Here is a 24347-nt window from a genome sequence, read left to right on the forward strand (position 1 = left end):
GTTGATAGGCTGTCCTCAGACACAACATACCTGTCTCAGGAATGTGTTAGTCCAGTGTTAGTCCAGCAAGATCCAGAGTCTGCGTGTGCTCTTTCTAGTGATCGCTTGTTATTTCTCTTGAATAGGAAATATTTTAACCCAAATGCCATTGGTAAAACTGTGGGGGGGAAGTAAAACTTGCAGTGAAAGTTCTTCAGTTTATTCAGCAATTTCCAACTTCCCAAAACTTGTAAAAGTAGCACTGCCTTGGTGGACTTCTTCATAAACTTCCTTCAGTGACTTCTCATGTAACAAATCCAGACTGTGCTTTAAACACCTTCAGCTCCACTCTGCTGGGTGCTGTAGCTATTTTTATAAAAGGCAATATAGGACTGGCCACTGTGTGGTGTTTGTGGAAATGTGTTTTTTGAGCTGGCAGTAATTTGTGCTCTGTTTATTAGTCTACAATCACAGTAAACATCTATATGTGTTAAACAAAAAGTTAGACCTCCAATGTACATTTGGATTATTTAAGCAGTACAAGAGGGTGAATATTGTGTTTGGGTTCCTCAGCACAGTTTATTGTGCACAGAGAGGTATTTCCTGCTAACTGGAGGATTAGATCAGTCTGTGAGATTTAGAGTACATTCTGTGTCTAATTGAGAAATGTGTCATTGACCACCCTCATACTTTGATACCCTTATCTGCATTATATACAGACTCTAAAATGAAGAGGGGGTGTTGGTTTTGTTGGAAGTTTTTTGTTTGGGTTTCTTTGGTTGGTTGGTTTTTTACTTTCTAAATTCAATTCTAGATAAGCCAAATTTCTCTGAGTAGGTTACTGAAATTAAGCACCTCCTTTAGAGTGACCGTGCAGCACTTTGTTCAGCTTTTCCCATCTATCCTGTTAATAGTCTCCTTTGTTACCCTGTCTCACCAATACCTGTGCAGCATGCTGGGAGGCTTGCTGGCCTTCTGGCATCTGAACCAACATCTCTGCAACTGGGTGGTGGGCTTGTAGTGATCCAGCTTGAAGGAGCTGTGCCTAGGGACCCATGCGGGTCCTTTAACTGCTACAGCAACTCCTTTCTGATCTGGGGCCTTAGTGTCATGCAGTTCCCCTTTCTATTCACTATGCATTTTCCTGGTTATGATCCCATCATGACAACAGGAACAGTATACCAGAAATTGCCATGAGATGCAGTAGTCTTCTTGTAACCCCTGTTTAGTTTGGAAACAGTTGAGCTTTTCTATGTGTTGTAGTATGAAGAAGTTTAAGCAGATGTTGAAACATGACAATGCTAATTAAAAAAAAAAAGAAGTTGATGTGGTGTAAGAAGTTTTATTATATTATGTAAACAAACAATCATGTTCTGTTTGAAAACAATTACAGAGTATTTAAAATATATCAGTTAAAATTTGAGCAGGTTTTTCTTGAGTAAGCTGGCATACCTGTGAAATAACCGTACCTAGAACAGGAGGCCTGGACTAGCAGCATTTTACAGCCATCTTTAACACCTGAAGAAGTAACTACATTTACTACCACTCTTATCTGACCCACGTGCAGCACTATTTTCTCTCCTACTTTTCAGGCAAGGCAAGTTTGCTATTGCCTTGTTCCCACATGGAATGTTACTTCTCTGCAAGTTCCCTTTCTAAAGGTTTTCCTGCATTTATCAGATAGCATGGCTCAGAGGCATTTGGAGGTTAAGATGGGTGTGTTCCTGACAGATGTGGAGTTCACACCCCTGCAGTGTTCCAGTTAGAACGATGGCCTGTGCAATAGAAATTCCAGACTGAATGGGAAAGAGAAATGGTTCCCAGGAAAGTAATTTTTCTATGGTCTTAGGATTCTAGTCTCCCCTCAGCCCCCGAGTAGTCAGTGCATTTGCCACTTACAGCTCCCAGTTTTCATGATTGTGGCACTTCAGATGGGTGCATTTTAGGAGCCCGTGATCTTGGATTCACTGTCCTGTCTGGAGAGAGCTTTTCTGACAGGAGAGGAGGCATTCTGGTTGTGATCAGGCCTGCATGACACTAGAGGAGATGACAGAGTTAGGATAGGGAGCCTAGTTGCAGACCCACAGTACTACACAGGGCAAGGCTGAATTTATGAAATATACCAAAATATTTGAGATATTTGAAAATTTAGAGCAGCGATTACCATGGCAAGGGCCATGTGTGATCATCTAACATGGTTCCAAGGGATAAAGCAACTATAATTCAATTTTATTTAGACCAGAAGGAATTTGCTGGGTAAGCAAGTGGTTCTGCCCCACAACAGCTTTGTTGTGGTGCATTGGTGATATGCCCAGCTTAAAGCGTATCCCAATAAACTTGTTCACCAAGGAATGTGCATAAATGCCTTGCTGAATCAGCCTAGGAGAAGAAAACTGCTGATGGGGACAAGATGTCTATTCTTTCTTCCTCTTTGCAATCCTGCCACATCTTCTACAGCAACATAGGCAGCACTTGAGAAGAATGAAGATAGTAGTGGCTGTACAGGTGAGCAAGAATGCCAGAACATCCAGGGAATGGTACTGGTACCAGGTGAGGTGGTGAGCAGCTGGTCTCAAGTGCTTTGCTCCTTTGTGACGCATGACAAATTCAATCCAGAAGACAGCTCTTTCCAAAGGCTTAACAGGCTGGTCATGCTGTATCTTGGATAACTTTAGAGCGTTTTCCTTATAGCTGGGGAAAAAGAAAAGAAACCAAAGAGATTTCTCACTTACTCCTGAAAAAAACCATCTAGCACCTGGCAGTCTTCTTGAGGAAGGTAGACAGCCCTGCTTTTACTTTCATCAGTCTTATTTAAATGTATTTGAAACTGGCCCAATTTATTCCTGTATGCATAAAATTTGGTTAAGAATAGTAATAGAGAAAGCCAATATTCTGCAAAAAAAGTTACTAAAAACTATTCCAGATACTACTTTTTCTAAAACCAACATGGAAACATTTGCAGCATTTCTGTTCCAATATAATAACAGTATGCTGATTTGGGCTGGAGTACAGTTAAGTTTCTTAGTAGTAGCTGGTGTGGGCTATTTTTTGGATTTATGATGGAAACAGTATTGATACAATAGGGATGTTTTCCTTACTTCTGAGCTTATATTGAGTCGAGGCCTTTTCTGGCTCTCATACCACCCCACCAGCCAGGAGGCTAAGACTGCACAAGGAACTGGGAGGGGACACAGCAAGGAAAGCTGATTACAACTGACCCAGTGGTATCCCAAACCCTGTGGTGTCATGCTCAGTAGTAAAACTAAGGGAAAGGTTGGGGAGGCCACATGTACCAGCTGCCATCCAGGTTGTTACAGATCACCTCCGCCATGGCTGACTCCCTCAGATACTAGATACCTCCATCAGTGCTGGTCCATTTACTTCAGAAATTTGCAGGTTCTTACTTGAAGGAATACCCGCTAAAGATTGAGGACTTCTGCATTTTTACAATCCCTTTGTCAGTGGTCTTAGCCTTAGCAAGGTATCCCAGCTGCTAGGCTTCCTTCTCTAAGTCCTGACGGATAGGTACAGTAACCTTAGGATACTGCTAAATCAGGAGTAGGAGGAAGATCTACAGGCAGCTAAGACCTAATAAAGCTAGAATTGTCATTCAGAGCCTCCAGAGGATTTGCACTAGCAAAGAACTCTCAAAAGCTCCTCTGAACTTTCCAAGATCTGTTCTTCTCAAAGCACTCATAAAATGCGGAATAAGGAAAACCAAATTACTGATCTCTCCTTTTTGAGAAATGCTGAGTTTCAGAAAGGAAAGATGGTTTTCATCTGAAATCCAAACTTCAGCTACACTCCATTTTTCATTCCCAGAAGAGCCAGCAGAATTTCTCACATCAGCAGCCCAGGATTTTAATAACCTCAGCCTACTGTACAGCAAGAACAAAACTCACGTGGAATTGTAAATTACTGTGTTCAGCGCATCAAGCAGGTCCTGTGTCTTCATTGTGTTGAAATCCACCTGAACTGCAGCTCTTTTTGCTACCATGTGAGCAATGTTGTCGTGCTGGTCTGCAAACATGGGAATCCCAACCATTGGGATCCCATGGTAGATGGCTTCATAGAGCCCATTGGTCCCACCATGTGTAATAAAGGCCTTTGTCAAGGCATGGCCTGGAACAGGGAAGGAGAGGTATGTGTTACAGCAGCTGTGGGAGACTCTGTTCACTGGGGTATGAGCACTGCTAGAGAGGGGAACAGCCATTACCTCTGGATCAGCAGCAGAGCTTGCATGCTTAGCTTTCACACAGTCATACTTACTTCAACATATGTGAATTAGCATGTCCTTCCATACTACCCCACATTTACTTTGGCCCTTCTGCTGTTGTGCAGTTGTTTTCACATGGTATCAGGTTCATAATAGCCCTGTGTGTGTGTCAGCCTTGCTCAGGTCAAGCATTTTGAAGAATGAGCCCTGGAGATGAACTGCAGAGGCCAAATCCAACTCCAGAGTACCCCTCTACATTGGTATTTACTCCTGCCCATGGGTGCTTTTGGGCCCTTCCAGACAACTGTTACCAAGGTCTGTAAGTCAGAGTCTTTTAGGAGACTAAGGCTCCCAAAAGCAAAGCTCTGCAGTTTAAGCTGTGAAACAAAGTGTATCTACAAATGTTATGTGTGATTCTGTGGCCTGAATTAACCATTCTAGTGGAAAAACAAAGGAAACAATCCGTCCTAAATACAATCAGTCTCACCAAGCAGATCATTTTGTGGTATCCAGTCATAAATCCTGGTGTTGGAGCCCAGAGTTTCTGGTTTTTTCCCTTTGTACCGCCAGAGGACCTTGAACAAAGGAAGAATAATATAAACATGGTGCATGTGACATGCCTTTCTGTATTACTACCTGTAATTTAGAGCTTTATCTCAAACCCCCATACCTTCTCCGAGTAGTTCAAATAGTTGTGGCTCCAGTTGAACTCTTTGATTGGTTTTTATGTGCTAATTATAAAAAAAATGCATGGAGTGATTTTTATACTTTGGCCTGTAGACACACCTCAATGTTATTTGGTTCAGAGGAGGTAAAACACCAGGACTCCCTGTGAAGTAACTCAGTAGTCTGTCTCTCTTAGAGAGCCCAGCTTCCTGGCTGTATCACATCCAGCAGGTATGCAGGTAAAGAACAGGCCACTCCAAACATAAAAGATTCACTGAGAGCAAGGGGAGTGAAAAAAGCAAGGTAACAAGGCAACTTGTTTTAGGTTTGGGAAGAAGTTCACCTTTTGTGGAAGCTGGCTGAGGGCTTTGGCAATCACATTACTTTTTTCCTCACTCAGGTTGTAGACCATTGACCCAAGAGTGAATACAATGACACCGTGTTCCCCTGAGCTCTGAACAAATTCTTCCATTTCCTAGGAGAGGCAGAAAACATACCAGGGGTAATTACACAGTGCACGTTACACAGATTTTCTGTGAATAGAGAGCTTATTAAGGAAATTATGGTGGTGTGAGCACCTCCTTACAGAAGGGCTTGACAAAGACAGACCTGAGCCTGTTGAAAACAGTCAGTTTCTCCCCAGCAAGGATCAGGGTAAGTTGAGACAGGTGACAGATGCTTTGTCTTTTTGAAAGCAAGTTTCAGGATACATTTCAAGCAGCGTCCTGATCACAGATTCACCGAGTTGGTGCCATCACTTTGCTAGTCAGACAGTTCTCATTTCTTACAACGCACCACATTGCTTAAAACATTTTCTACAAATCAGACCAATAGATTTTCCTATTTTATTAGTTAGTGTCATGTGAGCTGCAGCAGTAACATACAAAAGGGAATGGCTCTCCATGTTCCCCAAGCTCAACCCATGCTGCAGGGGAGTGGTAAGAATAATTAGGTTTATTTTAGTAGACAACTTGCACTGAGGATGGCCTGTATCTTACAAGGCTACTACAGGAATGATAATTACACCAGAGTTTGCCATGTTGTCATCTTCAGTATCTGGGAGTTTCATATTCCACCTGAATACTGCAATTCACAGCAGAACATAGGCTGGAGATGCTTAGTGTTTTACTCCCTTTAAGATGTCTTAAACTAGGGTAAAATAGAAAAAGTGCTTATCACTCATCTGTTTCTGCAAGTTTTGACCCCATTTTACCTAAAGAATTTGTCTTGTCACAATGCATTCTGGCATCAGGTATTTCAGTATTATCATGGGCTGCAAGTCTGTGTCTTAGAATTAAACATTACATTTAAATCCCTAAGGTAGCACATATTTTTCCTAAAACAGACATTGTATTACTCCGTGCTGACATCAGCTATCCTCTTTAAAGAAAGCAGGCTGTAAACCAGCCTTCAGTTCAGACAAGTATGGATGGATGCTAAATAGTTCCTTGCTCCCCAGCAGCACCAGAGCATCTTCTTCAAGAATGAGCTTTCTCAGGACGTGGCTTGCGTGGTTATCAGGGAGAGAAATAGTCTTTGTAACAAACCAGTCAACAGCAGAATGAAGTTGGGATACCTTTGGTAATGGTTTTGCGGGCTGGCAATGAAGTCCTCCAACAAACTCAAAGTTTGGCAGGAAAGGGCGTGGAAATTCAAAATCCCAGTATGTTCTGATTAACCAAATCTCTGCTTTCCCCATTGTCTCACACAGGGTTGTGGGCCTTCCTGTGGACAAGGTACAAGTGGTTTACAACATGCATGCGAAGGACCTTGTTTGCTCTAGATTGTGAAACAGGAGCCTTACCTTTGCCTTTTGGCACTCCCAATCAGTGTAGTTTATCAAGCCATGCATAAAATTAAAACTTCCACAAATCTGGATCTATTCCTTGCCTTGTCCTGTGTTCAGGTTTAACAGGTGGCCATGAGCAAGGCAGTACAATCCTTAAAAGGATTTTGAACCTTCATGATTATTTTAGAGAAATACAAGTGAGAAGCATTTAGTATCTAATATAGAAGTGCAGTACTTGCAGTGCTGAATTATTACCTGTGCTTGTAATAAAAACACAGGGAATACTTGGGGAAGAGAACAATTACTGAAAATTTAGTTCCAAATAAAGAATGAATTAACCACAAGGTGGTGATCGCCTGTCAGGGAAGAGGAAAGTTTTTAAACAAAGTTCTGCAGCATTTTTCAAATGGTGTCTCATTTAGTGGCTGCTCAGACAACAATAAAAGACAGATACAGACATCTCTAGTTTTGTTGAGGACTGGGTCAGCCGCTTCTGACACATACTGGGAAAAAATGGCCAGCTCCATAGATACTTTTAATGTAATTTTATTCTTAATCAAATATTTCTAGAAATCCATCTGGGAAAAAAATCTAATGGCAATCTGATGTTTTATAGTTTACTGTCTGGAAAAATATATATTCTTATATGTTGCAAGATGTCTTTGCATTATTTTCTCCACAAAGTGAAACTGGGGAGTAAAAGGGTTAGAAGTATTAATAAATAGTTTTCCAAAGCCAGTCTAATGCAAGCAGGAATCAAGCTAAATAAGCTGCAAGATAAAAATTATATGTAGGGCATCTTCTTATACTACTTGATCAATATAATAATCTATACCAGTAATTTTTTCTTTAAATTAGAGAGCAGTGATTCAGTTGCAAAGTTGCTGAAGTGAAAATTAAGTTTGCATTACAAATAGCGATATAAAGGTGTAATTAAGTATGTGGTTTTCAAAAATTCACTCCAGGGAAGAGGAACTAGTTTTCAGAGTACAATGGTGTAAATGCAGGAAAACATTGGACAGCAACAGAAGAGAAACCCTTGTATTTGCTGTTCACTCGTTATCTGCCTAAACTTAGATACCCTGGACAAGATGAATTCAAAGTCCATTGAACTAAAAGGTCTCTTTATTAAATGTTGAATCATGCCTCAGTTGTATTATGTTGGAGCAAAGTTTTCAGGTATGTATATAGTTTAATGAGACTATTTCAAACTCTGAACGGTATATGATACTGAAAGGTTACAGCATTTGTTGTTGAGAATCTGAACTCACACATCCACATAGTGCACATCTTGTACTATGTAGAGTTGCAAGATACTTCAGGATTACCACCTCTGCTGGTCTTTGAGAAAGTGTATTTTGAGACAACAGCGTGGTGGTCCCAAAGTATTCAAAAGGCATAACCTATGCAAGAAAGGAAGCCACTCAACAGCTGCCTTACCTAAGACATTACTGTAGTACCCATCCCATTCATCTCGCCAAAACTTCACAAAAAATAAATCCGTGCAAATGTAAAAGAGGAAGTTCTGTAGTCTTGCTATAAAGGACATCTGGTGTGTCAGGCCCATTGTGCTAGCAAGCATATATAGGAATATGGGGATGGAAGCCCACCAAACAGCCACTCTACCACATTCCCGTCAGAGAAGCGGAAGCTGTAGACAAAAGGGATCTCTAGGGTTTCTGCTACAAGCTCCCCACCTACAGATGGGATCGGCAATCAGAACATCAAACTTGGCCTGATGCAGCTTTGCTATCAGGTGAGAGTTCATCACCAAGGTGTCACATGTCTGCTTTGACATACTGGTAAATACTTCCAGTTGCTCTTTTATCGTCCACATGATCTCCCAGGGGGAGATTAGCGGCTTCATTCATCCAGAAATTGAGGAAGTCCTCCATGGAGGCATCCAGAGTCTCCTGGCTAAAGGGGACTTGCAGCACCTCAAAAGTGAAAGGGGAGGAGGTGTCCTGGTCCTGGTAGTTGATCAGCAGAATGCTTGAGGGCACCAGCACAGTCACTTCATGACCCTGGAGAACAGGCTCTTGAAGAAGCACTTTCACATTGATCCAGTCACTGGCATCGGTGGGCCAAACCACCACCATCCCACAAAAACTGGTGCTGGAGCAGCATACATAGGCCCAGAGCAGCCAGGAGAATTTTGGCCCCAGCATCTCAGCATTCCATGTACAACTCTGGTCTGACCAAACTGGAAGCAGTTCACTGCTTCACTGTGCAAGCACTTTAGAGCCTACCAATTAAAAATGTCATTTGTTTGGTGACTAGACTGGCAAACATGATTAGCAAACATGGCAAGAGGGAATGTCACAACACAAAACAACACTCATGGGAGGTCGGGACAAGCAGCAAATTCTGTTCTGGAGTGTCCTGCAGAGCCACAACTGATCTCAAAATTACAGCAGCTCCTATCTGCTCACCACAAAGTGCATTTTGCAGTGTGTGAAGACCAGAAGCCTTTTCCCTGTGTTGTGGTTTAATCTTGAGAGGTAGCTAGGCACCACAGAGCCTCTAAATCTCCCACTGTAGGAGGAGAAAAGGAAGGGCAAATTTAGAAAACTCATGGATTGAGACAACTTTAAAAAAAGGGGGAAAAAAAGAACAAGAAAAGCAAGTGATGCAAAAAGAACAGTTGCTCACTACCAGCCAACCAGACCAGTGAGTTCCTGAGAAACATCAGCCCTGACAAACTTCTCCCCCATATCTTTTATTTTGTTGAGCACAAAATCATCATGGGCTGGGGTATCCCTTGTGTGAGTCAGGATCAGCTGTCGCAGCTGTGCCCTCTCCTGACTTCTTGTGCATCCCCAGTCCTCTTGCTGGTGGGGTGGGCTGAGAGGCAGGAGAGGCCTTGACACTCTGTAAGCACTGCTCAGCAGTAATTGAAGCACCCAGTGTTATCAAAACTTTTCAGCACAAATCCATCATGCAGCCCATGCAAGCTAGCAAAACAGGTATTGCACATGGAGCCTTAAATGCCAAATCCCACAGTTAACAATGAAAAAAGACACCACAAGATCCAAACAGCTCTGAGGTTTACACAACAGACATCAAACCATGCCTTAGCCAGCACAAGATTTTCAACTATCTGTCATCATAACATGATAAGCCACACAAACACACAGCTAGGTACTCTAAGAGTAGGATACCTTAACAACTTAGCTCTCTCAACAGAATTACACCTTATTAGTGAAATATAAATAAAAACACTTTAAAGTCTCATATTGAAATACCCATTTTATCTCCCCACCAGCAATGCATATGTTTGGTCTGTTTCATTTTAAGCATTACTATAATTGCCTAGAGCAAAAATGGGAAAACAATTATGCAACTATTATTTTTAAAAAAATTAAAAACCACTTACAAATAAATATAACTATAATCTAATAGTTTTTTAGACACTTTCAGAAAAGCGAAGAACCATGTCTCTGCTGAGGGCCTTTTATCACTGTGAATTTGGGGTCATCTGATCTCCCAGACTTTCATCTATCCAGAGGAGGCTATTGTCTCTAATTTTGAGACAAAGTAGCAAGTAAGAAGTGTGCCATGGAAGAAAAAGTGTCTCTTTGTTGAGTATATAGCATTTTACTGTTCTTATTGTTTGTCATGATTCATCTATGAATATGACTAATGAGCCCTGTTTGAAGTGCTTTAGCACTGTTTTACATATCCTGAAAGTACCTGAACAGACTTACCTCTACTATTGTAGTAGATCAAGATGAACAGGCAGTGTTTGTACTTGCCTGTATTGTTTGACTTCATGCAGGAATTTTGAAGGAAGGAGAGTGAATTTGGGGCTGTCATGCTCCTGATTTGTGCCTTAACTTTTCATCTCTGGGATTTACTCTTGTGTGTAAAGCAGATATAATTTCAGGAAAGAGAGCAGCCTTACCTAAAACTTCACTGTAGTATTGATCCCAGCTTGCCCAGAGAACATAATGAAATATGAAATCCTGTAGAGTGTAGCTGAGGATGTTTTTTAGCCTTTGCCAGAAGGTCATCCTATCTGTTAGGCTGGTTAGGGTGGTTGGTACATAGGAAGGAGGTGCTGGGAGTGTTCCACAGAGCCGCTCCACTGTGTTGCCCATGGAGAACCGGAAGGTATACACAAAGGGGATACCCAGCTTCTCAGCAACCAGCTCCCCACTGGGTGACAGTGGGTCTGCCAAAAGGACATCGAAGGTGGATGCCCTCAGCCTTTCCATCAGGTCCTCATTCTTCACAATTCCATCACAAATTATTTTGGTTATGTTCTTCATCTGCAATATCTTTTGAGCTATCTTGTAAGCACCTTTCCAGATAGGTAGCTCTCTCTCCTCATAAAAAAAAAAATACAAAATTTCATCCATTAAGTCAGCCATCTCCCTTTTGGTGATTGGCACCTCAATCACCTCGAACTGGAAGGGTGAGGGCTGTGTGGGATTGAGGATGAGGAAGCACGAAGGCAGCAGCACAGTCACCTCATGACCCCGGACCACAAGCTCCTGTAGTATGTGCTCCATGTTCAGCCAGTGGCTGTTGTCAGCCGGCCAGACTAACACCTTCCCTCCAGAACCGCAGCCCAACACGGCCAGCAGCACCAGCACCGACACCTCCTTCCCTGCCATAGCCTGCCCTATGTGGCAATGCCCCCGTGGCCTTCCTTCACCAGGAGCAGTGGCACGCTTGAACTGGGCTGGGCATGCATGACACTGCCTTGATCCCGAGTGCAGGGAGCCGAAGGTAGGCAGTGTGAAATCCTGTACTGGATAATAGCATGTTTAATATCATGTTTTCCTAGGGCACAAAAAAAAAAGTGACTGGCACCAGCTGGCACCCTCTGGTGGTAAACAGCTTGCTGAAGCTGGAAGATGTTATTTCTCTGGAGCAGCAGGGAGAGCTGTCAGCCCTGGGGGGCTTAGTCCAGCAAGGATTGTATCCTTTTGGAAATCTAATTACAGTCTCTGTGTTACTTGCTTGGTAGAAGAGGTGACTTTTTCATTCTTCTGGCTCTTTGAAACACACCTGGGTAAGCAGCAAAGATCTTTGCTGACTGTGTGGGTACCCTTTTATTTTTATAATGCCACAAAGCATCCCTTTAGAACACTTAAAGTGGTGATTCAGGGTTGCAGCCAAAGAGTTGCACCTTGAAGCAGATGAAAATACCCAGCAAATTGCTCCAGTATCAGAGTAATACTGTCCTCATGTGAAGTTGCCTCTTAGAGAGCACTGTGGGAGATCAGGAGAGGATAGTGCAGGCTTCCTGCCAGCCACTAAGTGCCAATTATGAACTATAAATTGAACCAGAAAATCCATTAAACAGTTTTATTTATATGGTCCCTCCCAGTGTGCAATTAAGAAATTCTCTACGTTTTCTTTTCTGTGCTAAAAATCATTATTACAGGGTTTCTGCCCAGTGCTGTTACACAATGGTTTCCTAATGTTTTTGTCCAAGGCTTTTGGTATGGTCCCTAGAGGACCCTTTCTGGGACAAAAATGTGGGTCATGTAAACAGCTGGACTGGAGGAGCCAAGCTGAGATACGTCATGTACTGTACACATGACACCAGGTTGGCATACTTGTGGAGTCTTGCATCATGCAGGTATTTGCAGGCAACTGAACCCTGAGAGATTTTGAACCCTGAGAGATTTGAGAAAAAGAGGTCCTTTTGAAGAGCTCAGTGGGAAGGTCATAGAAATGACATGTGATTAATAATAAACATATTTTTCTACATGATCACTCAAAACAGTCCAGAAGAAAAGCCTGCAGAGAAAAATTTGTTGTTTTCACTGTTTGCTTGGTGGATGGGAGAGTATGTTCTAAATAAAACTTGTTTTGTGCAGGGAGAATTGGTTTTATATGACCAGTAACATAAATGAAGTCTCTATTACAAAGCCACAATGCATTTAAATATTGCTGCTGAGGGTGACAAAGTCTTGTAATTCACCCACTCCCCTCTCCTTGTTATGGTTCTCTAGATGAGGAAAATGGCTCTGTTCTTGGCTGCTTTCTTTGCAAGCAGTCACCCTTGCTGAGCGCCCTGCATGGTGTGGAAGTCATATCAAACTCCACACTAAAATTATGACAAAACTAAAATCTGTCCATTTGGGATGACCCCAATCCTGTCCCAGTGCAATGGCATAGCAGCACAGCACCCTGACTACTACTGGCTCAGCTCCATTTTAGGGACATAATGACAAACTCTTGCTGACCTCTCTCTTGACCCTAGCTCTGAGGGTTCCTACCTCTGCAGGAGACTAGAACATAAGAATAGACTGTATAATGAGAAGTGAAGTATCTGAGGGCTTACCTAAGACCTTGCTGTAGTAGATATCCCAATGTCCCCAGTAGCTCTGGAAAACGTAGTCTTGCAGGTGGTAAGACACAAAGTTTTTTACTCTCTCTCCAAAAGACATGCGGTCAGTGAGCTCAGACAGGGCTGCAGGTGTGTAGGATGGTGGGGTTGGGATCTTGCCGCAGTGCCTTTCCAGAGTGAAGGCCGGGGAGAAACGTAGCGAGTAGACAAAGGGAATGCTCAGCTTGAGAGCCAAGAGTTCCCCACAGGGGGTCACAGGGTCTGACAGCAGCAGGTCAAAGCCAGACCCCTGCAGACGAGCAATCAGCTCTTTGTTGGTCAGCACTGCGTCACACATGATCTTGTTCATTTCCTGCCAGCCTACGGACAGTCTTCCCAGCTCCTTGTAAAACTGCCAAAAGGTCAAGATGGTTGGCCTGTTGTTGAGCCATAGATCTACTATTCCATTAATCAGGCTCTCAGGCACATCTTTTTTGAAGGGCACATTATAGGTCTCAAAATTCTCTGTGGCTTTAGGCCTGGGTTCAATGAAGAGGGTAGCATTGGATACCAAGATGGTAAAGCTGTGCCCACGGCGGATGAGTTCCTGTATAATTACATTCATGTTCAGCCAGTGGCTACCTTCTGTTGGCCAAACCAGTATCTTCCCACAGAAGACAGGCCCTAGAAGAGCAACCTGAAAAAGGAGCAGCTGGAGGTATTTCTTTGTGCCAGTTCTTTTCATGATCATGGCAGAGTCAAGGGCTAGGTAGTCTGGGAATTTTTCCTTCCAGCTGGGAGTGCTGCACCTCTGGGTTTGATGGCTCCTTACTAGTACTCTTACCAAAAGTGAGACTTTGCTGTTGCACAGATACTGCCCTTATAACCTGTGTTTTGTCTGAGCTCTGAAAAGAAAACAACAAAAAAATATGTTTGGTGATGCATTTTTCCCTTTTTGCCCTCTACCCTGTTAGCTTCCCACCAAGGAAGTTCTGTTTTCTTTTTACAAGGATGACAGCAATCCTCACTGCTGTCAAAGGAGTCAGTCCCCTGGATGCCAGCCCTGAGACTCAAACAAATCCCTTGCATTTTGTCCATGAACTAGCAACGCCAGAGGCAGGCCAAGGAATGAGAGGCCACAGGCCAGACTTGGAAGTGGCATCCTTTTTCACAGTGAGATGATAAAAGTGCTGATACTTCTTATGCTGAGAGAAGTCAACAAATCCTTCATTTGTTTGGTAATGCCAATAATGACATGCAATTTGTTCTAATAGGTCACTGGTAGCTTCCAACTGCTCCCAGACAACTTTTAACGCAGTGAGTCCATTGCCACTGCCTGTGGCACATCACCACCTGCCTGGTCATGTTGCTGGGTGTCTAAACATGGGTCTGGGCCTCTTCTGAGCCGTAAAAGTGCTAAAGAACAAAACGTACATCATCTGGGATGGTTCTCACTTGGAAAGTTGTCCCTTGAATATAAACACCATGCCTGGAAGCAGTTATTTAACCACCTGGAGCCAAAATGACAACAAAAACCCACACATATAATTATACACTTGATCCAACACAATTTGGGGAACAAATGGCATGCAGCAAAAATCTCTTACCTAGCAAAGTCTTCCAAGGTGCATAAAAATTGTGCTCTGAGTTGCAAGGTGCAACTTGCTACACAATTTTGCTGCTTTTCTTGCTGGTCCCCTCCTCTGTGCCTGGGCTGCTCCAGCAGGTTTGGTTATCAGGCAGAAGGAGCTTAAGTAAGTTACCCTCTGAACTGAATTTTTCAAAAGGAGGAAGTAATAAAATACGGGATGGTGGCAACAAAGCTTGTATTCTGTGTTTATTCATTGCTTTGTTATGCTCTGGGAATTTAATGGTTGAAATGGTCTTTCCCATGCCAGGATATACTATAATGTTATTACAGAGCCAGGTTCTTAGGAGGACTTTGTATCCTAGAGGTAAGAAATATGGTGTTTTGAGTGCTAAAAATACCTTTTTACTCCCTTTAGGGTCCCAGGTAGCAAAGCAAATTGTTTTTACATAGTAGATATGTTTATAAACTGTCGATAGGAACAAAGAGTGAATCTTGTGGTTTATTTGCAGAGGTTTTCAAAAGTTGGTGCTATCTGTACGAGTTTCCAAAAGTCAGTATGCTACCTGTGTTGGCTCTGTGGCCCTTGATTCCAGAGATCTAGGCAAGTCTTTAATAACCTGAAAATACAGGAATCTAAAGGTGCAGCTCAATGATTTTTAAGTATTGTCCATAATATTCAACAGGGCTTTTTCTAAACCCTCAGAATCCAGGACTATTATGCCAGCATGTTTCAACTGTAATTCGGCTTTACAGCCAGGAATTTTACTACGGTCTATCCACAGACCTTTGTATCCAGAGTAAGATTTTTTTTCAGGCTAATTTAGCTTATTTTGTAAAGTCCTCTAAGAAACTTAAAGTTTTTCCAGCAACTATTGAAAGGCCATGTTCATATGAGCAGATCATAAAATCATAGAATATCCTGACCTGGAAGGGACCCACAAGGATCATCCTTGCCCTGCACAGGACAGCCCCAAGAATCACACCATGTGCCTGAGAGCATTGTCCAAATGCTTCTTAAATTCCCTCAGGCTTGGTGCTGTGACCACTTCCCTGGATAAAAGCTTAGATGGGAACTTGTTTTTTTGTTTCCAACCCCTTAGTATCAAATTCCTCCACAGCAAATGAAAGCAATTGCTAGGGAACCAAAGAGTTAAAGTTGTCTTTTTTCCATGGCTAGCTCTAAAGATGATACTCCGATTATTCGATTATTCGATCAGAGAAGAAAAGCATTTTGAGAGGATTAAAGAACAAAATCCAGCAAATGAGAGAGAAGTGGGGCAGAAGAAAATAGATGGTGTTAAGTACCTCTGTTTCACACATCTAACATTGCCAACAGAAGTGTTGCAGTCAGTGATGCAACCTTCAGCCTTGTTAAAAAACAACAGGCTTTTCAAGGCTAAGGCCCTCATGCAAAGGTTAGGCAAGGCAAAGTGATGATTTCCACACACAGTCTCTTCGCCATTGTGCTGGATGTCTGTGGGTTGCAGTGCGAATGGCACTTTGATTTCTCACTTTGAAACTTGCATACCAGCCTGCACCTCAGAAATTCAAGGCTAGGGTGGAAAAGGGAAGATTTTGCTCTGAAGAAGCACCAAATGACTCTGTGCTTTCCCTTTCACTTAGTGCAATGAAGCAGCTTCTGGTCTGAAAGCAGACTTAAAAGCCTTGACTACCTTTTTTTTTGGGGGGGGTGGGGGGGGTTGAGGGGGAAGGGTTGGCAAAGGGAAGGAGGATACTAGATTGGGAAAATGTCAAACTTGGCTCATCCCTACATGCAGAACTGACAGGATTTAGTAAACCTGCAAAGTCACATGTGCATGTGCTCAGTAAAAGGCTTGTAATCCCTGGGGTATAGGGAAACTCCAGCAAAAGTTAGTGAGATAAAATAGCCTCACCATGACCATCATTCTTGAATGAATTATATCTTTATACCTCTATACTGTTACCGCAGGATAAAAAAAAAATTAAAAAAAAAAAACTCAAAAAAACCCCAGGTGCTAGGTTTATAGCACTGCATTTGGATTTTTTGATTCAGTTTAAGATTCTACAAACTCTCTTCACTGCTGCTGAAATGGTGCAAGGGTACTTTGTCAGGTGAAAAACAGCCATCAGGGTGGCTGGTACAGGAGCCATTTCCACTCTGCAAAGCGAAAACATTAAAGAAATGAGACAAGGTTCAGGCCAAGTTTGGTGTCCCTGCTAGGAATCTGCATTCCTGGTGGAAGAATAGGTGCTGCACCCTGTCCTTATCATCACTAGAGCAAGGAGCAGCAGCAGACTTGCCCAAGCTCCCTGCACATGTGGTACACTCCTGTCTTCCCAGCATCTGTCCAAACTCCCATGGAAAGCTGTGTGCTATAGTCATGGGCAAATCTGCAAATCCCATGGGTATGGCCTTTCCCCGTGACTTTCCCAGTCATCCTGCAAATGGTTTATTTTACTGGGAGAGTTTGCTGCTGGGGCAGAAAGGAGCTAGCAAAGACCTGGTAGACTACAATGGCTGGGACAACCTCATCACCTCATCACCACAGCCCAGCGAGTGGCAACGACAGCACTGGAGCACAGACCAGAGGTCACCACAGCCATCACTGCATCCACTTGCGTGGACACCGATCCCAACTGTGGGGACAGGAGCACACCCAGAGGCCTGCTAAGGGCAAGGGTGACCACAGTGTGCCAGCATCCCCAGAGCAAGCACCTCTCCCATTGCTTCAGGACCACTGGGGAGTAGGGAACTGGGCCCATGCGGTTCTTACAGCAGACCACAGGTCAGGGGAAATTTAGGGGTGCTGATTGCACGCCAAAGTGCCCCAAACCCACCACACCAGACCCCCCCACATGCAGCTCTGTGTGACTGAGCATGGGCAAAGCACCCAGGGAAAACCATCTCACCTAAGACTTACTGCTCTGTGCTGGAAGAGTGACGCTGGAAGAGTGACACCAGGAGGGTGTCAACCAGAGGGTGACGGCAGCAGTTTTGATGAGCTGAGACTGGGAGGAGAGTGCAGTAATGTTTGCCAATGCTGTGGAGGGAGGAGCGAGTGCAGGGAGAAACCAGCAGCAGCTGATCTGCAGGGAGGGCCACAGTGGATATCCCCAGCCCCACCAGTCCTACTCTCCCCCATAGGTCCCAGGTCACATCCCACTCTGTGAAGGTGGGAAGGATACCTCTCACTGCCCACACCCACCCAATACACAGATTTGCCAAAACCCTCTGCAACCCCATGAGCTGCTGCTGGCAATCCCCCCACCACAGTGGCTGAAGGGTGACACCTGCTTGTCCCCAGCTCAAGAAGAGGACAGCAGCCCCAGGGGAACACCTGGTTCAGGATCAACACAGGATCAGGGAGCACTTTTTATTTCTCTCCAGCAGTCCCAGGGGAGAAGAAGGAACGGCAGCAGTGCTATCACAGCACAGAGCAGATCTGGGGGTGTCCAGCAGTGCCACCTCAGATCTGAGTGCGGAAGCACAGGTCAGTGTCAGACATCTTCTGCGCATAGTCCTGGTCAAAGCGCTCGTTCTGGGCCACAGTGAAGTGGTTCTTCCAGTCTCCGGTGGTGCCTGTGGCCGGGCAAGATAGGGCTCAGCAGCAGTCGTGGGGGACAGGGATGGTGCGCCAGAGGCCCCTCAGAGCCGCTCACCTTTGCGCATGAAGGGGGACACACCATGGTCCATGAGGTCGGAGGGCACCTTGCTGTAGTTGGTAGCAGGGTTGTCCCGCATGGCCTCGAAGGAAGTGTGTCGGGTGATGGTGTCCAGCGCCGCCTCTGACAGCTTCTGCCCTAGGAACTGGGCCACCTTGGCAATCTCCCGGCAGAGGTCCTGTGTGACACAGGCCAACACTCACTCTTCCTGCCACCCCCAGGCCCCACACCATCATCCACCCTGCCCCATCACCTCCTTCAAATCCTCGTAGAAGAGGTAGAGAATGGGGTGATCCTTCCTGCGCTCCCAGTAGCCCTTGACATGGTTGTACCAGGAACCATATGCCACTGCATGGGGAGAGCAGCCAGTGGGTGGCAGTCCCCTTCAGGGTGCCTTCCATGCACCCAGGGATTTCCTGTCCCACCTTTGCCAGCCATGAATTCCTCCAGGTACTGGGCCCATGTCCCTGGGTGTGGCAGCAACTTGTTCATCAAGTCAAAGTGGTAGTAGGAGACAGCCACATCCTTAGCATTGCGCCCCACATAGATCATCTGCAGATGGGCCATGGAGGTATGAGGGGCAGCCCCAGGACCCCCAGTAAGGAGGATGCTCCAGCTGCTAGAACCTGTCATGACCACTTAAGATGCTGGAGGCAGCAGTGTGGAGTCCTGTCTCAGGGGAACAGGGGAGCTGGAATTCTCCCCATGGCAGGGACCAGGGTTGGGGGTTACCTTGCAGTGGTTTTCCCAGAAGGATTTGGGCAGGATATGTGCTGGCAGATGAGTCTTCACCACACGGGGTGAGGGCATGGTGGCCAGCAGGTCTGTTCCTGGGGGATCCCAGAGAACTTCCTCAATGGGCCCTTGGCAAAGAACCTTGGAACTCAGCCCCTGTAGGGTGCCCCTGCACCTCACTACCTGCTGCCATCTTTCCAGGAACAGAGAACTCCAGCATAGGCACTCTCTTGCTGATAATGTCCCGCTTGCACTTCTCAGGATCTCCGCCTTGCAGTATCATATCCACAATCTCGCTGACCCAGGTGGTGCCTGGGGAAGGGAACCCATCAAGGGGAGTATCCAGGGCAGCATCGGGTGTCTCAGCACTGACAATTTTTCAGAACTCAACCAGATGCCATGGGGGAAAAGGGAAATCCTACACAACTCTTTCCTGACAGCCCCTAATGTGTTGCATGCCACCAGGCAGTGGGTCTCAGCTGAACACCACACTTGCCCACCCAGTACCAGCACATCTGGTTGCCTTGGGAATGCTCACCAGATTTGGGGAAGGTGACCACGACAATGTCCTCAGGGCAACTCTGGAAGGTGTCAACTCGTTCCCAGTTGTGGGCGAAGGCATTGACCATGGGGATGCCATGTACTGTGAGCCAGGGCTGCCGCAGATAGGGGTCCAGATTGGCCATCCTGCTGGGAACAGGGACATGTGGCAGGGCTGGTTGATGAGGGGAGGCCCCCTCCTGCAAATCTCTCGGGTTGGCCACTTGCCAGGGCAGCCCGGTCACTTGGCACTGTGCCTGCTCACAGAGCAGCACGGACAGCACCAGAACACAGACCAGAGGTCACCATGGCCATTGCTGCACCCGCTGCTGGGAACAAGGGTCCCAACTGTGGGGATAGGAGCCCGCCCAGAGCCCTGCTAAGGACAGGGGTGCCCACAGTGTGCTGGCATCACCCAGATCTGGGGGACTAGACTAGAATAGCACCTCTTCTGTTGCCTCAGCACCCCAGAGGAGCAGGGAACAGGGTCCCTGGGCTTATTGCAGCAGACCACAGGTCAGGTGAAGGTTTAGGGGTGCTGATTGCACACAAGCCCAAAATGCCCCAAACCACCACACCAGACCCCCGCACATGCAGCTCTGTATGACTGAGCATGGGCAGAGCACACACAAGGCACCCCGGGAGACCCGTCTCACCTAAAACTCACTGCTCTGCTCAGGTAGAGTGACGCTGGAAGAGTGACACCAGGAAGGTGACAGCAGAAGACAGGGAGACTCGGGGCCTCACAGCCGTTATTACAGGAAAGAGAAGGAAAGAGGCAGGGTGCAGTAATGTTTGCCAGCCCAGCAGCTGCAGGGAGGGAGGAGCGAGTGCAGGGAGAAACCAGCAGCAGCTGATCTGCAGGGAGGGCCACAGTGGATATCCCCAGCCCCACCAGTCCTCCTCTCCCCCATAGGTCCCAGGTCACATCCCACTCTGTGAAGGTGGGAAGGATACCTCTCACTGCCCACACCCACCCAATACACAGATTTGCCAAAACCCTCTGCAACCCCATGAGCTGCTGCTGGCAATCCCCCCACCACAGTGGCTGAAGGGTGACACCTGCTTGTCCCCAGCTCAAGAAGAGGACAGCAGCCCCAGGGGAACACCTGGTTCAGGATCAACACAGGATCAGGGAGCACTTTTTATTTCTCTCCAGCAGTCCCAGGGGAGAAGAAGGAACGGCAGCAGTGCTATCACAGCACAGAGCAGATCTGGGGGTGTCCAGCAGTGCCACCTCAGATCTGAGTGCGGAAGCACAGGTCAGTGTCAGACATCTTCTGCGCATAGTCCTGGTCAAAGCGCTCGTTCTGGGCCACAGTGAAGTGGTTCTTCCAGTCTCCGGTGGTGCCTGTGGCCGGGCAAGATAGGGCTCAGCAGCAGTCGTGGGGGACAGGGATGGTGCGCCAGAGGCCCCTCAGAGCCGCTCACCTTTGCGCATGAAGGGGGACACACCATGGTCCATGAGGTCGGAGGGCACCTTGCTGTAGTTGGTAGCAGGGTTGTCCCGCATGGCCTCGAAGGAAGTGTGTCGGGTGATGGTGTCCAGCGCCGCCTCTGACAGCTTCTGCCCTAGGAACTGGGCCACCTTGGCAATCTCCCGGCAGAGGTCCTGTGTGACACAGGCCAACACTCACTCTTCCTGCCACCCCCAGGCCCCACACCATCATCCACCCTGCCCCATCACCTCCTTCAAATCCTCGTAGAAGAGGTAGAGAATGGGGTGATCCTTCCTGCGCTCCCAGTAGCCCTTGACATGGTTGTACCAGGAACCATATGCCACTGCATGGGGAGAGCAGCCAGTGGGTGGCAGTCCCCTTCGGGGTCCCTTCCATGCACCCAGGGATTTCCTGTCCCACCTTTGCCAGCCATGAATTCCTCCAGGTACTGGGCCCATGTCCCTGGGTGCGGGTGGAACTTGTTCATCAAGTCAAAGTGGTAGTAGGAGACAGCCACATCCTTGGCATTGCGCCCCACATAGATCATCTGCAAAAAACTTGGCGGCATGTGGGGACTTGCAAGGTCCAAACAGGACAGACACCCCCCCTTATGTCTGCTGGATCCCTCCAAATATGTTCATTCCAGCCTGATACCTTGCAGCGGTTTTCCCAGAAGGATTTGGGCAAGATGTGAGCTGGGATGTGGGTCTTGATGATGCGAGGAGATGGCATGGCTTCCAGCTGCTCTGTGCCTATAAGGATTTCCCCCAAAAGTGATCCCACTGTGGTGCCCTGCCCTACAAAACCAAACCTGTCCCCATCTCCCATCCCCACCCACTGCCACCCACCACCCTCTGCCACCCCGCTACCTGCTGCCATCATCCCAGGAGCAGAAAACTCCATCATGGGCACCCGGTTCACAATGTCTTCTTGCTTGCATTTTTCTGGGTCACCGCCTTTCAGGATCATGTCCACGATCTCACTGACCCAGGTGGTGCCTGGTGGGGAAAGACTTAGTGTCCAGTTGATGCCATCCCCACTGAAGCCCCATCTCAGGTGCCAGAGAGTCACCATCTACCAGTGTTGCCTTTTGGTATGTTCCTGGTTCCAGCCCAGGCATCTGCAGACTGGTACCTCCCTTCCTGAGCATGGCCCCTCTCTGGTGCCTTGGGATGCTCACCAGACTTGGGGAAGGTGACCACCACGATGTCCTCAGGGCGGGCCTGGAAATTGTCAACCTGTTCCCAGTTGAAGGCGAAGGCTCTGACCATGGGGATGCCATGCACGGTGCACCAGGGCTGCCGCAGGTATGTGTTTGAATGGGCCATCCTGCTGGGGACAGGGACGTGTGGCAGGGCTGGCTGGCAGCAGGGAGAAGCACAGGGCCTCCTCCTTCCCTGGGGGCCCCAAAATCCCTGCTGAACCCAGCCACCGTGGCCATATGAAGGAAACCACGCCCTGCTTGCTGACACTGCAGGAGGTGGCACCTGTTCTCTGTGGGGGTTTTAGGGCCCAGGTGGCAGTGCAGGAAGAGTGGAAGGGCATGGCCAGATCTGGGTGGCTCAGGTCAGACAGGCAGTGGACAGCTACTCATATCAAGCTGGCAGCACTGTCCCTGGGAGTAAAAACTCTCAGGGGCATTCCTGGTTGCAGTTGCAGGCTGCTTTTTCTTTGTTTTTCTCCCCCCATCTCTCCGTTATACAGCAGCACGGGAAGCCTTGCTTTCAGGGGGCTTGAATGAGGGTTTGACAGAAACAGGAACGAGGAGCAGGACTCACAGGACTCTCTGCCTTGGAAGCCTTTCCACCCAACACCCAGGACAGAAACGCTGGACACACCAGCTGAAAAACCCCCACGCAGTGCTTTTTGGAGATCGGCTTGGTGTCCTGTTTCCACCTCCTGGGGGTTTGCAGCGACACGGAGCCCTCGTACCCATCCCCGCAGGTTCCCCTGCTTACAAGGCCAGGGCACTCCGAAACGACCGTGGCCAAAGCCCCAAGGTTACTCGCCTCTTTTCCGGGCGCTCTGGCAGGGAGGAGGCAAAGCTACGCCCGCCGCCTACGGGGGAGGATTTGTTAATTTCCTTCCCCTGCTTGGAAGATGGAGGCGCAGGGAGGCGGGGGACGCCGCTGGGACTGGGACTGGAGCCTGGAGCCTGGAGCGACCTGGTCCCGGTGCTGCGGTGGGAGGAGTGCAGGGAAGAAGCGAGGGAGGATGAGGACGGTCCCGGATGATTCTGGTGAGCTGTCCGTGCTCAGCACCCGTCAGGACGCACGCGGGCAGCGGGAGTGGAAATCAAACCTTCCCCTCCACTCGCCGAAGTAAACACAGGGAGGAAATCCCAACCCACATGCCGGGAGACTGATCATCACCCTGTCCTGTTACAAAAATCACCTGCCTGGACGTCCCCAGCTCCTCACACCGACATGGGGCTTTGGGTAAGCGGGATGTAGGTTCAAGCTTTGGTCGTACCCCTGCTCCACACAAATACGAGGCCAAAGTTTGCGCGGTTGCAAAACACAAGTCCTCCTGGGAAAAATGTTTAAAGGTGCCGATAGTGGTGAAATGTTCTTCCTTACCTTCGCTGGGAGGGAGTGGGAAGGGCAGCAGAGATCGCAGCTCAGCTATTGGCAGCCTTGAGAAAAACGTCCCTGATTTGTCTCCAGGGCCAAGTTCCCAGGGAGATGAGGTATGCCATGGCAGGTGCTCAGCTGATTTGCTGTCCATATGCCAGCGAAATTGGCAGCATGTGCAAACAGGGCAGGCAAAGCCAGGAGCTGGGGAAGCACATCTTCCAGTGGAAGACATCTCCAGTGGAAGACATCTCCAGTGGCATTTAAATGAATGTGGGAAAAGGATTTATTTCTGTGAGGTAGCGTAGCACCCTCATAGCACTGCTGCTCTTTAGCAGTTGGATCTGGGCTACATCTCTATGGGGTAGAACAACCCCATGAGGCTGTCTTGACAAGAAGCTGCAATCTTGGAAACTCAGGAACTGACCAGAAATGGAGCATAAATGGGGAACCTGGGGGTCCAAAGCACACCCTTGCCCCCAGTGGGCAGGGACTGGTTTGCTCCAGGCATCCCAGAGCAAGGGCAAAGTGCAGCCAGGTTGGAGGTTGCAGGTCGTGTTCTCTATCCAGCAAGAACCGTGATGGTGCTGAGCCTGGCAACGTGCCAGCAGGCAGCTGCTTCCCTTCACCTTTGTTCCACAGACCATGGGCTGCCAAGGTCTAGCTGGGCTGAGACCCTCATCACCATCTGCTCTGTCAAGAAACTTGCCACAACCCAGGAGGCATGAAAGCTCCTGTGCATGCAAGGGCTGCAGCAGCACTGGATTTGCTGGTGCTCTGGGGATTTTCCACTCCTCACTGATCTTTCTTCCCTCCAGGCACCTTGGTAGGCTGGGGCAGCCCAAGTTGACAGGGGCTGGTGGTGGTTTCTGGGATGGTGCCCACTCC

General features: G+C 47.2%; 3 protein-coding genes across 3 annotated transcripts; all 3 read right to left on the reverse strand.

The window, feature by feature from the left end:
- Positions 1 to 2393: 2393 nt before the first annotated feature.
- LOC134044512 (UDP-glucuronosyltransferase 2A2-like) lies at positions 2394 to 13687 on the reverse strand. Its single transcript, XM_062493752.1, has 6 exons — positions 12952 to 13687; positions 6438 to 6586; positions 5205 to 5336; positions 4683 to 4770; positions 3882 to 4101; positions 2394 to 2670 (listed from the first exon to the last, which is right to left on the reverse strand). Exons 1-6 carry the CDS (start codon positions 13685 to 13687, stop codon positions 2394 to 2396), a joined length of 1602 nt encoding a protein of 533 aa, XP_062349736.1.
- Positions 13688 to 17957: 4270 nt separating this feature from the next.
- On the reverse strand, positions 17958 to 19593 carry LOC134044513 (sulfotransferase 1B1-like). The gene is made up of 7 exons (XM_062493753.1): positions 19446 to 19593; positions 19091 to 19219; positions 18905 to 19002; positions 18598 to 18724; positions 18426 to 18520; positions 18170 to 18350; positions 17958 to 18089 (listed from the first exon to the last, which is right to left on the reverse strand). Exons 1-7 carry the CDS (start codon positions 19591 to 19593, stop codon positions 17977 to 17979), a joined length of 891 nt encoding a protein of 296 aa, XP_062349737.1. The 3' UTR covers positions 17958 to 17976.
- A 1073-nt stretch (positions 19594 to 20666) lies between these two features.
- On the reverse strand, positions 20667 to 22218 carry LOC134044024 (sulfotransferase 1B1-like). Its single transcript, XM_062492954.1, has 7 exons — positions 22067 to 22218; positions 21756 to 21884; positions 21541 to 21638; positions 21307 to 21433; positions 21135 to 21229; positions 20879 to 21059; positions 20667 to 20798 (listed from the first exon to the last, which is right to left on the reverse strand). Exons 1-7 carry the CDS (start codon positions 22212 to 22214, stop codon positions 20686 to 20688), a joined length of 891 nt encoding a protein of 296 aa, XP_062348938.1. The 5' UTR covers positions 22215 to 22218; the 3' UTR covers positions 20667 to 20685.
- Between the last annotated feature and the right edge of the window lie 2129 nt (positions 22219 to 24347).

This window comes from Cinclus cinclus, chromosome 5, assembly GCF_963662255.1.
Source record: "Cinclus cinclus chromosome 5, bCinCin1.1, whole genome shotgun sequence".
NCBI classification, from domain to species: domain Eukaryota; kingdom Metazoa; phylum Chordata; class Aves; order Passeriformes; family Cinclidae; genus Cinclus; species Cinclus cinclus.